At 46.9% G+C, this 15,879-nt stretch overlaps 1 protein-coding gene across 1 annotated transcript in view; it reads left to right on the forward strand.

Annotated features, from left to right (window-relative positions):
- DOCK2 (dedicator of cytokinesis 2) overlaps nt 1–15,879 on the forward strand; it is a 362,053-nt gene that overhangs the window by 36,166 nt on the left and 310,008 nt on the right. The window contains exons 9-14 of the mRNA XM_019741000.2: nt 3,035–3,116; nt 8,344–8,479; nt 10,813–10,888; nt 11,819–11,895; nt 12,472–12,597; nt 13,774–13,898. Coding sequence (XP_019596559.2) covers nt 3,035–3,116; nt 8,344–8,479; nt 10,813–10,888; nt 11,819–11,895; nt 12,472–12,597; nt 13,774–13,898 — 622 coding nt within the window. The remainder of the gene's footprint in view (nt 1–3,034; nt 3,117–8,343; nt 8,480–10,812; nt 10,889–11,818; nt 11,896–12,471; nt 12,598–13,773; nt 13,899–15,879) is intronic.

The following is a 15,879-nucleotide window of genomic DNA, read 5'->3' on the forward strand; positions in this document are numbered from 1 at the left end:
TGGATGTTATGATGAGTAAATGAGATAACACACAGTGCCTAGTGAATATGGTGCTTTAGAAAATAATGGCTCTCCTGGGGACATTTGTGAACTATGGAGGGGCTGTCCCTCTCAGAAGACTGAACCGAGGTCTGTACATGATCTCATTTAATCCTCGTTACTCCGTTCCATCTGGGTGAGAACACGAGGCTCAAGGAAGTCCAGTGACTTTTCCAAAGTCGCACATGTTTATAAATGGTAGAGCTGAGTTTTCTCCCTAGATCCCTCTGGCTCCAAAGACAAGGTGGTTCCCACTTTAGTCTGTCACCAAAGAAATCTCCCCTAAGAGTAATATCAAATATCCTGAATGGTCTCACTGGGGTTTCAGCACTGTACGGGTGGAAAGTTATTCTTTGTAGCAAACCTACCACCCGACTGTTAGAGAGCCAGCCCAACTCACCCGGTTAGGCCTCAGTGGACGCTGTAAACAAGCGCACCTGCTCGCTTAGAACCCACCTTGAAATGGTCTGTTATAGTCTCCTTGCTATTCCTATCACCTGCTCCCAAGGCACCTGTGACAAACATCCCGAAGGCACTCATAGAACCCTGCCTGCCTCTTAGAAGACTCCTCGTGGTGGAGTTGGCAAGGGTGTCTGGCCTACTGGCCCGTCTAAATGATGGATGACCTGAACCTGCTCTGGGGAGAGAGGTAATGGATCAGGGAGACGGCAGCTCTGTTCCCTGATGTGACACTGGATGATGTGCTTGATGGGGCATGCCTGAATGATGCCCTGAGAATGCCAGAGATGCAGGGAAGCCCTCAGGAGAGTGAGGGATGAGGAAGAGGACGACAAAGGGCGCAGAAGCCAAAAAAGTAGAAAACCAAGAAAGAAGAGAGGAGGCATGATATAGGAAAGGGGCAGGGGAACTTGGAAGCCATCACTATGTCAGTGTGACTCTGCTCTTTCCCAGAAACCAATCTTCTCCTCTCACGCCTGCCCTAATCGGGGTTGACATACAATGAGCCAAAGACAAGTTAGGGCATCCTGAGTGACCCAGAGATGGATTGGGGAGAATTTGGCTGAGGCTGACCTTTCAGTGTTGGGATGAGTCATGGTTGGATTCCAGTGGGGGCCTGAAGAGATCTGGTTTGGGAGATTTAAGGTAAATTTTTGTAGGCTAAAAAATAGAAGCCATTCAGGCATCAGGCCAGTGGCAAAGGTAATTTCTAAAAAGAGCTTCAGGAGGAACTGGAATGGTCCCCACCCTTCCTGAGGAGGGTGTCGTGTGGAGGTCTCACCTGTCAGTGTCAGGTGGGCCTTCCAGATTTACCACGCAGGTCTTCCTGGGCAAGGATGAATGGGGCCAGCTCAGCCCTCTAAATTGCTTTTCTTATTTATGATTCTATTTCCTCTAGAAGAAAATTGCTGGGGCCTGCTGTTTCAACCTAGCAGGGCAGTTCTCTATGGGGCTTGCTACATGTAATAAAAGGTCCTGGGAAATACCCACATATTTCACTATGACAGTTCAGAAATAACCAATGGGAGATATTTTAAGAAAGATTTTTGGATGGAGACTTCCTGGTCAGTTTGCTGCAAATTTCACTAAAATTTTTAAACATTACTGAAGAAAAAAACAAAACAAAATGAAAACAAACACACAAACAAACAAACAAAAAAACAGGTGCATTTAACTAGATTGAGTTTTAACCATTGGTTAATCCAGGGCTGTGTTCATTTGTTACCAGTTCCATTTCTTTCTTGAACTTTGCGCAGATTACTCTCCTCGATCTTCTAGGGGTGAGTGGAAAGAGAGGAAGAAGACGTCAGATAGAGCAGATCTCTAAAAAGAAGGCCATTCCCTTAACTTTGCTGAATTCTCATTATGCCTTTTTGGGGTGACTTGGTTTTTGAGCTTTATTTTGATTTTTCCTAATTCAAGATAATGAGCTCTTATTTAGCACCAACTGTATGTTCCTGGAGGGCATGGAAAACCTAATGACTTAACTTTGTAGACTGTACCAAGCTTCTCCTAATTTAGGGAAGAGCTAGACTTCTCTAGCTTCCTGGCACAGCTGGACTGACCAGTATGAAGCATACAGGATGCTGTATGGTTGCCTGAAGATGTGAAATGATAAACGATCATATGTTAGAACCGTGTGACTAACTGCCTCTCATAAACCCTATGTGAGTTCACTTAGCCATAGGATCAAGACAGAATCCTTGAATGACCCGCACGGCCTGACCTCTCTCTCCAATTTTTCTCTTACCAGTTTCCCCTTGGATCTGTTTCTTGATGCATGAGGTCCCATTCTGCCTCAGGGCCTTTGCACACATGTTTGCTTTGCCCCCCAAAATCTCCCTTCCCCACTCTCATTTCTTGACCGACTTTATATTGTGTCATGTCCTTAGCAAAGCCTTCCCTGGCCACGCAACCTAGGCCAGACTCTCCTGAGATACATTCTCACAACATCCTGAACTTTTCTCTTAGAGCACCATTGCGTACAAATACTTATTGCAACCACATTTAAATAGTTACTTAAGTGTATCTCAGATCATGGCTGAGGCCCTCTAGGGTCCATCACAATGTGGCTGGCGTTCCATTCAAGGAAACAACCCCCATCTCACGGATGATTTCAAACAATTCAAGTCTTTACTGAGTCTCAAAGGGGGGGGATGGGAAGGGCAAATACATTCTTAATGTCCAGCAAATTGTATTCATATCCCATCCCGCTCACCTCTGCCCCTCAGTGACCTCACAGAAACACGGCAGCTCTTCAGAGATAGCCGGCTGCTGGGCCAGAAATCGCTCAGCAGATGGGGGCGGCAAAGAGGTGGCAAATACACTTCCGTTGGCAGCCCTTGCCCCTGCTAGTCTAACCTCTGTCTCCCTGACAGGACTGAGACATTTGGGAGGGAGAGACCACACCCGTCACAAACACGGGTGCCCCCCGTGGCCAGCATGGAGTGGGGCACAGCGTAGAGACTTGTGGATATTTTTACCCCGTGCATGTTGAGCCCCTGATAGTAACCGGTGCCCACTTCTCTTCCTGTAGTGAGAACTACCTGGTGCGATGGGGCAGCAAGGGCTTCCCGAAGGAGATCGAGATGCTCAACAACCTGAAGGTGGTCTTCACGGTGGGTGTGTCTTCCTGTCACCATGTTCCACACTCACAGGGACATGATCTTGGAATTGAGGCTGGTTTGTTGGTGAGGAGAGCGCACAGCCTCAGTGAGGGCCGTGTTCCGAGCTTTCTGCAGAGATTCACAGCCACCGGAGGGCACTGTGGGGAGAGGCATCTCCTCTCTCTCCCTCCCTCCCTGTCTCTTTCTCACTCAGGTGCACACAGAGAACGCGTGCAGAGACCCTACGTAAACAAGTACAAACCTCTTCCAGTAATCATGTCCAGGGGAACTGGGTACAACAGCTATGCTGAGTTTCTGGTTAATTCACGGTTAACCTGACTTCCTTCCTTTGGTTCAGACCTAAAAACTTTCCTCAAATATATCAGAGAGAAAAACAAAAAAAGACTTTCCTAGAACATTGGCTGCCTGGGTAAACTGGATATCCTGGACGTAATTAAGTCATAGATGACTAAAGACGTGTTGGGTCCCTGGTGTTAGCCTAAACACCAGTACTCCCTGGACAGGACATATGGAGAAATGTTGAAATCAGTTGTTATTTGAAGATTTACTTCTGGGAGTCAACATGCTTTTGAGGTCTGGAAAGGAGAAACAGTGGAACGAAGGAGATAAGGGTTATCATTCCCAGCAGAGACACCCTCCACCCGCCTTTGTCCTTTTTCCACGAGGGTATATTAAGAGCGTGACCTAAAGACACCTGAGGACATTGGTGGTATCTGTAAGCTCCTTGAGGGAAAAGAGCATTTATGAGATTTCTTCACTGCGTTGCCTGTGTTAGCAAGGGAAATGACAGAGGAGGGGCCAGGCAGGGATTTGGGCATTGATCAAACTGCTGAGTTTGATTCAGGAGTGACCGACATGCTAGATTAACCTATCTTGCTCTACAATAATTTTCCAGTTACAGCCCATTAAATGCAATGTCGTATGTTATGTCACAATTAGATTGAAGTGCAACTGATTTATTTTGTTTGCTATTTCCGAAAAAAAATGGGCCAGAGGAATACGATCATAAGTCCTAATTGCTTAGACAAAGTTTTCTTGACTTATATAAATGTGCCCCCGTCCTATTTACCTATTATTAGTTAGAAGGAGGAGCCTATTTATTTTCTTGATAAATAGGAAGGTCCCATGGGGCTTCCTGATTAAGCCAGGAGACAGATGCTTCATGAGACGGAGAGGGACAGGGAATCAATCAGCGGTTCATTTTGCAGAGAACCAATTCATGATGTAAACATGCGGGAAAGGGCATCGGTAAATTTGTGTCACTCAGTATTAATGAGAATGAGATCCGGCCTCTGTGGAACTCTGCCTGTGCCACCATCTCTTGTTCCACAGCAAATGAACTTAAGAGCCTTGGTTGGCTAGTGCCACAGGCTGACACGTCCCTCTCTTGAAATGATGGGAGTGTTCATTTCGGGCCCCAGGAGGTCACGGTGCTCTGGCTTCTTTTATTGCTGAAAGGGCTATCCAGTGAGTAGCCGCTGTGTGTGAGTCCTGCGCTCGTTTCTGGGGATAAAGCAGTGAATGAGCTGATGGGCCCCTGCTCACATGGTCCGATAGGGGGGATTCCGAAACAAACCAGATAAATGTCAGAAGGCTATCTATGTAGATAATTCAAACAGGATAATGTGCTGGCGTTTGACTGGGAGTTACTTTCAATTAGGCATTGAGGTGATGTTTAAGCCAGAGATGAGATAAGACTTGGCAGGCATGTGCCTTGCTGGCCTTATTTATCTTGTCTCTGGATGTTAGCTCTTTCTGGTTTCCTCTTTCGGGTCAGAGCCCAAAGAGCCGGTGTAAGGGTTGGGCTGAGGGTGGACTTCCCCTCGGTCTGCTGTACAAGCATCCGCCTACCTGGTCCCTGTAAGAGGACAGCAGCACATACCACGAGTTTTCTGAAGACTTTGCCCCATTTGGGGATTGCTGCCAACCTGGGGAAACAAGACTGAGCAATAGAAGGAATACTGATGAATTACTAAATCAGGGGGCATGGGTTTTAAGTTTCATTGCCCTGCCTCAGCTCCCCCAACACATCCAAGTTTTGTAAGGCTAAAGTGAAGTGATTGGGAGACAGAACAGATTGGAGCACAGTTCTGAGTGAGGGTTGCCCGTTGACACACCCTCCAGACAATAGCCTTTCTCAGGCATTTTGCTGTGTTTCCATAACGTATTAAGATTCTCTGGTGCCAAGAGTCTCTGAGGAGGCACCGTTGAGAAATCTGGTGTCTTCCTTTGAGCAAGTGAAATCTTTTCAGAGAAGGGTGGAAGCGGAACTTACCTAGGAACGTTAAAGTTTTATCTAGTGTGTTAGTTACTGGGGCCACCATTACAAAGTACCACAGACTTAAACAACAGAAAGTTAATTTCCTCCAGTTCTGGAGGCTGGAAGTCCAAGTTCAACATGTCCAAGAGTTGGTTTCTTCTGAGGCCTCTCTCCTTGGCTTGCAGATGGCCACCTACGGTCTATGTCTTCACATGACCTTCATTTTGTGGTCCTGTGTCCTAATCTTCTCTTCTTTTAAGGACATATTGGATTAGGGCCCATCCTAATAACCTCATTTTAGTTTAATCACCTCTTTAAAAGCCCTGTCTCCAAATACAGTCACGTACTGGGTACTGGGGGGAGGGGGGTTTAGGCCGCCAACATGTGAATTTGGGGGGGACGTAATTTAGCTCATAACATCTAGGAAGAAACCTTTCAGATGTCAGGGCTTCTGTGGCTCTAGTGTGCCTCTGAAAGATACCCATCTAGATAGTTAAAAAACACGAAAAATCCTAATAGGAGGAGAGAAGTAATTAGGGATGAAGGTCATTATAAAGGAAGCAAGACGGGGGCTTCTACAGATGGAAAGGCTTTGAATATAGAGGAATAAATGGGGAGCATTTGAGGTGGTGATGAGGACGGGGGCTTAGGAAGAAAGATCCAGAGTTGAAAGTGAACATTATGTGTTTGTGGAGCAATAACGACATCTTTGTGACAAAAATAGAGTACTTACCTGCAGAGCATCGTGGGGAATCAGTTGGATAGAACAGCTGGAAATATATTATGTCTAGGACTTTTCAACGTCAGCCAGGCAAGATTAGCACCAGTAGGGTAGGGAATAGGGAGCTATTCACATTGTTGGAGAGAAATGAAATAATGAACATGGCTTCTAAAGACGGGTTGTAGGGGATTTCAGGGTGGATCGGAGGAAGGGGCCAGGCAGGCCAGAGAAGAGGCTGCCCACCGCTATGGATGTGAGATAATTGGAGTCTCAAACTCGGTTGCTATAGCAGGGCAGGGAATGCAGAGTGGAAGGTCTTCCTTGGTCTGAAAGCCCCCTTCTCCCCTACCTTCCCTCTCTTCCTACCCAGCAAGGAGGCTTTGCAGTGCAGGGAAGGCGATGTCCATTCCTTCACCCCTGCGTCAGTCAGGGTTCTCCAAAGAAACTGAACCAATAGGGTATAGTGGTAGGTAGATTTGTTTTATGGGTTTGGCTTACATGAGTATGGGGGCTCGCAAGTTTGAGATTTGTAGGGCTGGCCAGCAGGCTGGGAACTCAGGCAGGATTTCTATACAGTCTTGAGGTAGAATTCTTTCTTTTCTGGGAAACCTCACCTTCTGCACTTAAAGCTCTTCAACTGATTGAATGAGGCCCACCTACATGATGGAAGGTAATCTCCTTTACTTAAAGTCAACTGATTGTAGATGCTACTCAGATCTACAGAATACCTATATAGCAACGTCTAGACTGGTGTTTGACCAAGCAACTAGAAACCATAACCTAGCCGTGATGACACATAGCAGTTAACCATCACAGCCCCCAAGCAGTAAGTTCTGGACCACGTTTGGGCCACATCGTTTTCCCAGAGACTCTGTACACCATCCTCTTCCTCCCGTAGAAGCCCAGTGAGAGACGGTGGCGGCCTTGCCTGAGCCCTGGCTCTGGTGTGAGCTGACAGGCTGGCTGTCCCCAGTGCTACTCGTATGCCTGCATGAGCATTAATTCAGAGGCCAGGCAGTTATTCCCTAGTGAGGCTACAGCCAGCGTTCTCTGCTCTGATGCCGAGAACAGGCAGTGATGTTCCTTCTCCAACTGATCCCAACTGGAAGGGGGTCCCGGGAACACTGAAGTGTTTAGATTTGAGCAGGGAGTCAGATGCTTAGATGGTCCAGGTGGTGTTTCCTCCTGCCTTTTAATGATGAGAAAGATGTATTGTGGTAGGTTGGCTTATGGACTTTGGTGTCTGAGTGACTCCAACGACTAAGGGCATGGAAGCCGCTTATCTTCTTTGTGTCTCAGTTTCTCCATCTGTAAAATGGGGATGCAATAACAGTATCTACTTTTGAAAGTTGTCTAGGATCACATACGATGGTGACGTGAGACCTTTAGCGTGTGAATGACGCATCCGTGAATTAGTGTAGTTCACCAGTTTTAGTGGTCCTCCATCTGAGCGCATGGCGAGTGCACGCCCCTGCCCCCGGTGAAGTCAGCGTGTCACACGCCTGGCTTTTGTAGTGAAATGTAAGCGGAAGTGATGTGCGTCTGTCTCTTCCGGGTGGAAGCTTGAATTGCCAGTAAGTGATTTGCCATGTCTCCTTCCCCTGCTGAGGGGACAATGGAAGCGCCTGTATGATAAGATCATTTGTCAGCCAGGGCTCCGGAGTGAAGAAGTGAGTAGAGCCCCCACCCATCTGCATTTGACCTGTAGCCTGAGTGAGAAGGAAACTTCTGTTGAGTTATAAGCTCTGAGATATTGGGGTTGTTTGGTGCCACAACAACCCTGCGTGATATGCATGCATTAGGTACTCAGTAAAAGGTAACTTAGGGTTTTCCTCGCTTCCTTTTGTTTTCTCCCTCAGAGGTGCTGCACGATGGTGAAACAGATGGAGTCATTTGTAGCAAATGCTTTGTTTTTTTGATCCATCCGCTGGCATGTAAGGAATCCTGCCTGTGTAACAGATATTGTGCCTCTATCCTTCCCATCCTGTCAGATTGAGGTGGAAGAATTGGGACTGAACAGCAGAATCCCATCACTCAGTTTTCTTTCCAAAATCACCTTTCTTATCTGTGAAATAAGTGATAGCTTGGTCTTCTACCTTTCCCAGGACTAACTGTATGATTGGCCCATGTGTACTAAGTGAGAAGCACCGTCCCTTCCCCCAGAACTTTCTAAGTTTTCTTTTCTACTTTTTTTCCTTAGACACTTGACGTGTAACTGTTCTCTTCCTGCCCTATAGGATCTCGGAAACAAAGACCTCAACAGGGATAAAATTTACTTGATTTGTCAAATAATCCGAGTCGGGAAGATGGATCTTAAGGATACTAATACGAAGAAGTGCACGCAGGGGCTGAGGCGGCCCTTTGGGGTGGCAGGTAATGACACACTCACACCGTTCACTTTCATCGGCGTGCACCTTTTATCTGGCTGCATTTTAGAGATTATTTCTTTCCCTCTTCTCCTTGCTTCCCCACTCCCCCCCAAAATCAATGCCAGACAGCCCATAATACCTACACTTCTGGTGATTAAATCAAAATAATTGGTGAGTAAGTCCAGATTTATGATGACAACAGTGAATAATGGAATCCGTGTGTCTGGAGCAGAGCGTTGGGAATAGGGTGCAGTCTGAGCAGCTGGCTCCTTCGCTCCCCAGCTGGTGAAATAGGAACAACATGGATGGGATCCAATTATGAAGAACAAATCATTTCTAAAAAGTGCTCAGAACCGGAAATGCAGTTACACAGAATGAATCACCCACCACGCATCTAAATTCTAGTTGGAAGGGGACGTTTGGAGGGTCGACCTGACCAAATGCGGCTGCTGGAGAGGAACATCACGTCCATGTTTCTCCAGTCCTTAGCTCTCTCAGGGTTTCCAAGATTTCATCATTCTTGTCCTACTTGTATGGTTTTTGTTGTATTTCACTATCACTTGTGCTATTACTTACCTAATACATTTTCTAATAGTTAACCCACATTATTTCAACCTAAAGCACATTTTTTGTTTTTTTTTCTTAAAAGACAATTTCAGTCCCTGTGGAAACAGCAATTGGATATGCCAGTTTTATTTCTTTTTATTAGAATATGTATTTCTAGTCATGTACCGCTTATAATCCCTATGTACCATATCTAGACCCAGTGTTTTAGGTTCCCCTCTTCCCCTGAACTTCTGTAATCACAAGCTAGCCACCTCTTCAGCAAACCCCTGGTGCTGCTTGCAAAGTCATGGAGTGAAAGAAGTTAGCTCATACTGGTTTTCCACGTGGCACTGTTGCTAGCTAGCTAGCCAGGTGATCTTAGGCAAACATTTTCCCCAGGGCCTTAGTTTCATTGTTTGCAAAATGAGACCCTGGGATCTGGTTGGTCCATGATCTGCTCTAAAAGGTTCTGATTCTACAGAGGGACACTTCTGACATTACAGTGTCCCTGTTAAGGCACTCTGGGTCCTTCAACCTTACCTCAAAGTATGCCTTTGTCCCCAGCTGTAGTCTGCGCTCTCTTCTGGTTTCAGGTGACAGCAATCTGGTGTGACTGAAAGGTTCAGAGATAGACTGCTTCAGGCGTAGCTGGATCCTGGAGCTCAAGTGACTTTACATCTCACTGTCTCCCAGCTCCTACGTCCTCCTGCTGGCTTATTCTGAAGGTGGCTGTTCGGTTAGTAGGCAAAATATCAGCCAGCTGTTCCAAGCCTGCACCTACCAGCTGAGCAATACAGGGGAAGAGAGCACCTGTTTCCCATTAGTTTCAGCGGAAGCCCCAGGAGCCTAAGGACAGGTCGTGTGCTCATCCCCACAGCACTTACCCTGGGCAGGGGGATGCGGTCCTCTGATTGCCCAGGTCACATGAACAGCTCTGGAGCCCGAGGGAGGTTGCTCCGCCGAAACCACGCCCACTGAGAATAGGGCTCTGTCGGTCAGATAGAATGGGCCCTTGCGGGTCAGGTTCAAGTTAGTTTCCCCTCCTCCTTTTGGCTCCGTAACTCTCCTCTTGAACTAGATTCAATCACTGGTTGATTATTATCCAAGCAATTTTAGCAGCTCCCTGACCAGAGCTGGAGTCTTTGAGGTATTTCATGTTATTAGCTTTTTTTTTTTTTTCCTATTTGACTAGCTTTTCTCCGGTGTCATCCGCCAACGCCCCCACCCCCACTTTACTCCCACCAGGTCTATAATCCCTGCTCTAGTGCTAGAGTTCTTCACCTTGGTTTTATGGATCTTTAGTGGCTGATTTAAGAAGTTTCAGAGGCTCCAGGATCCCTCTGGAATTGCAGGGTTCAAGGTTCCTACAGTTTTGTGTCTGTGCATATTTATGAAAAGAGGGTGAATAGATTTCATTGAACGCTCAGATCCCACCGGGAGTCACTGCTTTCATGTTTTGCAGGCACAGTAGACATGCAACACATATATGTCAAATCCATACCTGATTGCTCAATCCCATGGCCGCTGCTGTCGCTTTCCTCTTGGCTCTCACTAAACCACGTGCTCCTGGAAGGTTCCGTGGCCTGCTGACCCCCAGCCCACTTTGCCCTGAGCTCTGCTGGGGCTTCCTGTTAGGGCCACTTGTGGTCTATACATTGTCCCACGCTGGCTGACTCGCCTTCTTAGGCTTTGCTGATCCAAACCTCCTGCCCTACAATTTCATCCCATTGTCATCCCTTCCTGGATGCAGGGAGAGCTTCAAGTATTCATTCGTCTCTCTTCTTTTTCTAGTTATGGACATAACAGACATCATCAAGGGGAAAGCGGAGAGTGACGAAGAAAAGCAGCACTTCATTCCTTTTCACCCGTGAGAGATTTCCCATGGCTTTTCATTCTGTGAAACTGCACCCTTGCTCATGGAGGGCCACTTGAAAGCAGGGTGACCTGGTTCCCTGAGCTGGTGATATCCAGGCAGAGCCTGACAAGAGGAGGGCAGGATGAGAAAGATGGTCTCAGGGCCAGGGCACTGGAAACCAACCAGATTTTCACCCATTCAATTCATCAAATGTTATTCATTCGACAGACTTCGATTGAAAGCTGGCAGAGGGCTGGGCGCTGTCCTGGGCGTGGGGGGTGGTGGAGTTGTAAACAAAATAGGTGCGGCCCTGTCTTCATGGAGCTGATATTTAGAGGGAGAATAAAACAGATGATCAACGAAAGATGAATGCACTGCTTACAAGTATGGCAGGACACACGGTTCTCGTGGGCAGAAATGCCCATGAGTGCAGAGGAGGGTACTGAGAAGGTGAAAGTCATTTCTCTGCTCTAAAAAGTTGTCTTTGAGGAAGCAGGGCCCTCAGCTCGGGAATGTTGTCCTCGCTTTGGTACTTCAAGGATGGGCTGCGGAGAACGGTGTTTTGTGACAGGTAGTGAGGTCAGTGATGGGTTCAGGTGTGTGATTAGGACTTAGCAGGAGCTGTAAAGTCTTTGCCACCTTGCTGAGCAGATATTCCTTTTGAGAGCTTGGGATCCCTTCCTGTTTAAGAGAGTCTTCCTAGACATAAAAAAATGGCCTCTACCAATAGCATTCATTGCTATCCCCCAATTTCAGAGCCACGTTGCTTCGTGAAAGAGAGAGATGCTTCTCGATGGCATATGTGCCCTCTAAGCTGGCATAAGCAGGCTCACGTCTCACCTCAGCTGTATGGAGGGCAACTTGGTGGAGCATGTGGGACCACACGGTGGGGACCCCATGAGGGCATCACACGAGCATTTGGTGCTCTCTTTTCCTTTCCAGGGTGACAGCTGAGAATGATTTCCTACACAGCCTGCTTGGCAAAGTCACGGCCTCCAAGGGAGACAGCGGAGGGCAAGGTACAGTGCCAACATGCCACGCAGGCTGGGCCTGACGGCTTGGGAGCCCTTGATTCTGCAGCAGACATAGCAAAATCCTGAACCCTGGGAAACACAGCCTCCCTTCCTGACAGGCCGTTGCAAAGAATGGGAGCATATGATCTAGAGCAATGGAAACCACCTCTCCTGAACCTGGGGGGCATGTCCTAGCACCCAAAGGAAAAGAGGAAATGATAGGTCCGGACCACCTCCTATGTGCCCAGCACTTCCCTGTGCTTCCATCCTTCCCACAGCCCCGTGAGAGAGATGGTAACCCCCCTTTACAAAGGCTGAGCTCAGAGAGGTGGGGTCATTTGACAGAAACTGACACTGCTAAAAGTAACTGGTGGGATTCGACCTGGAGATGTCCGATGTCTGCTTCCCTCTGCTTTCCACCTTCCTTCCTCCCCTCCCTCAGCTTGGGTCACTGCATCTGTAGTTGTTTGTCTCTGCTGCCAGTGGTCTCCTTCAGAAAGAGACCAAGGGAGAGACATTGGGGGGTGAGTCTGAGAGAACAGCTTGAAGAAGCTGGCTCTTCACACGAGCCTTTCCTTGCAGGCCTCTGGGTGACCATGAAGATGCTGGTGGGTGACATCATCCAGATCCGCAAAGACTACCCACACCTGGTAGACAGGACCACCGTGGTGGCCAGGAAGCTGGGCTTCCCAGAGATCATCATGCCAGGTCTGGCCTTCCCCCGGGGCGGGCGGTGATCAGGCTGGTCAAATCAACTTTAGTTGTAAAGAATCAGCTCCTTCCTTTTCTACTGACTTTCTCTAATTCTCCCTGAAGGTAACCACTGCAAACAATTTTTGTACATAAGAAATCTTTTACGCACTCACATAATAAACACAAACACATAAATATACACATGCACTTTTCCCTGCAGATGGTATCACACATTATATGCTTTATACACCATTACTTTATGTACTTTATGTAGTGTTCTGCAGCTTGCTTCATCACGTACTAGTTTATCATGGACGTCCTTTCTACTTTACTACATGTAGAATACTTCCATTTTCGGGGGGAAGAATATTGTCATCCTCTTAAATTTTTAAACTGGTTTTTATTACCAAAGGACTCCATGCTCATTGTAAAATGTTCAAATAGCTTGAAAAAGGATGAAGTGAAACATTAAAAGCTGCCACAAATCTGTGTCTCCTAAAGTAACCAGTACTATGAACATTTCCCAAATGTGTACGTAATAAAAGAAAAACAAGTGAGATTATATAACACTCTTTTGAAACAGGCCTTTTAGTCCTGGGCTTATGTGTTGGACTCATGTCCACAGCTGCTCTCACTGATTTCCTTCTTCTTTCCACAGTCAGGTGGTGGCCCGCTGGGGGCCTGTGCTGTCATTTTTTCATGCCTGCTTTCCCCAAGATGTCAATTCCTTGTGCATTCCCATGGGATTTTCAATTCTTGCCCCCATTCCTGCAGACCCTCTGCCCCTCATCCTTGACCCTGTGTTCCCTGGACACTCAAAAAGTCAAGTCTATCTGCTCCCACAAAATTGTTATTCATAAGCCAAGACCAGTTCCATTGGTGCTTTCCTTTGCCTTCCCAGAAGGTGTCACTAGAGGATGAAAATTAAATTATCTTAATGGAGAGAAATCCATGGCTAATTTTGACCACCCTACCTCCCTAGTCTGCAACTGATTTCCTAGCGTCCCTCCATCCCCTGCTTGCCTACTTCTCCACCCTCCCTGATGAGGGAAAATGCTTGTTTCCAAGCAGTTCTGACTTTAATTTCAGTCATAGACATCACGGTGGGGCACTTCCGCTCGCTCCCCCCGCTCTGCTCACCCTCTAGTCTGCGAAGACCCCAACTCTTGTCTCTCTCTCCATCTGCTGCAGGGGATGTCAGAAACGACATCTACATCACTCTCCTCCAAGGCGACTTTGACAAGTACAACAAGACCACGCAGAGGAACATGGAAGTGATCATGTGTGTGTGCGCGGAGGACGGCAAGACGCTGCCTGTAAGGACCCTGCTGGCGCTCTGGGCTTTGAGGCCTCCGTGGGTGCCTCTGCTCCTAAAGGCTTGCTTTTCCCACCCTGGATCCTGTTCTCTAAATGCCAGCTGCCTTCGGGATGGTGTTGAGTGATGTGAGCTACACCTTTCCAGCCCGGTTAGCACAGGAGCCCATAAAACCTCGTGGTGTTATTTCCTTACATCAAAGCCGTTTTTCAATGTCTCTTTCCTTTCTTCTCGTTTCCTTTTTCTTTAGTTTTTGCTTGGCCTCTGCTTATAGGGTAGCTTTTTGCAGTTAAAATATTGTTCTCACGGAAACCTGAGCTGGTGTATTCAGGCAAAATTCATGGCAAGGAATGGATCGATACAGAGCCTTCGGCTGGAGGAGACTCGGGGTGTCCTCAAAACAGGCATTCCCAGCATTTCATCTGACTCCCCAGCGCTCAGCCAGAAATGCTGGTGGAAAGCCTTATTCGTAAATTGGTCTCCAGAGGCTTGCCAGAGTGTACTCAAGAATGCAAAGCACATTGCTATAAATATTTATACAGCATATGTCCTGTACAATATTAGTCATGTGTGTTTACATTCATTTACTTCTATTTCCTTTAAGGTTGTCAGCAATTGTGTCCAGTGTGTGGGAGGGTTTTGCTTCTCAATTTCTCCTTTCGGAATTCTTAGCTGAGAACAAAATCACTCTCGGCAGAAGTTTCAGCGTGGGCAGATATTCCTCTTAGGCCGCAGAAGGTGATCAGAGAGCACAGTAGGGTGGGAATGTGAGGCTCGATAAGTCATCTGCTCGAGCCTGGGGCCTGGAGGTCTGGCAGGTTGTGCTTTGCTCTCCCTATGAGTAACTAGCATTAATAGAGGAATTACCATGTGCCAGGCACTGTGACACGTGTCAGTATGATGCGTTAACCGTTATCCTGTTTTTACAGAGGGAAACTGAACCATGGCCAAGGGAAAACTTTCCCAGCGTCACATAGTATATGCAGAGGGGGGTTTCAGTCCAGGTTTCGGCCCTATAAACACTTCACTATAATGCCTGTACATTTTTAAAAAATATATCCAATTTATCTCTCATTTAAAAAATGAGGCTAATAACCAATTTTATCAAATTCTGGGAAGATTCATAATTAGTTTTTCAATTTCAAGAAATCCTCACAATAGCCTTTTTTTTTTTTTTCATAAAGACTGGCCTCGTCAATACCAAGTTGAGTAAAATCCAAGTATTTATCTCATCCTCTTTTTTGTTGGATTCTGAAACTTTTCTGTGAAATAAAACAAGTGAGACACACTTTGCTCAAAGGAAGAGTAGAGGGTTTTTATCTGGAAGGGATATTGCATTGCACAAATGTATAGACCATTGCTTTACAGTCATTTTTATCCAACTACCTATCGGGCAACTTTTAAACCTCAACTTCATTTTTTAAAACACTGATACACTTGCCTTCGATATTCCTGAAGGACAAACTAGAGGGGACAGTTAACAGGAAAGCAGGTGACTTATCTTGTTTCTGAACTATTCTTACTTCCACCTCTACCACCCTTTCGAGTCATGCCCGACCAGGCTGAACAAATGCACTAATCACAGGTGACTATATAAGCAGGTATGATGGGACTGAAATGCGGAGGCAACTGTGGGTCACGGTGATAATTTGCAGTTTCATCTATTAGGGAAGTCATGGGGGAGTTCAGTTGACTGACTATTGAAAATTGCTGAGGAAGTCTGTGGGAGGCTTTCCTTTCTCTCTTTGCAGAAATAAATATTACTGCCTAATTAAGTGTCAGGCAGCACACGGAGACACTCCTGCTTGGGGCTGGTGGGCTCCTGTGGGAACAGTCCCGAGAGGGATAGGCCTTTCTGCTCCTGTTCCAGCTGCACACTGCTCTTGGCTGAGCAGGGCCAGAGAACAGAGTAGGGTCCGCGGTTCACTTTGCGGTTTCAGCGACCTTGCTCAGGACTGGTCAGAGCAGAGATGTTTCCCTTG

The sequence above is a fragment of the Rhinolophus sinicus genome, linkage group LG10 (assembly GCF_036562045.2).
Source record: "Rhinolophus sinicus isolate RSC01 linkage group LG10, ASM3656204v1, whole genome shotgun sequence".
In the NCBI taxonomy this organism is placed as follows: Eukaryota; Metazoa; Chordata; class Mammalia; order Chiroptera; family Rhinolophidae; genus Rhinolophus; species Rhinolophus sinicus.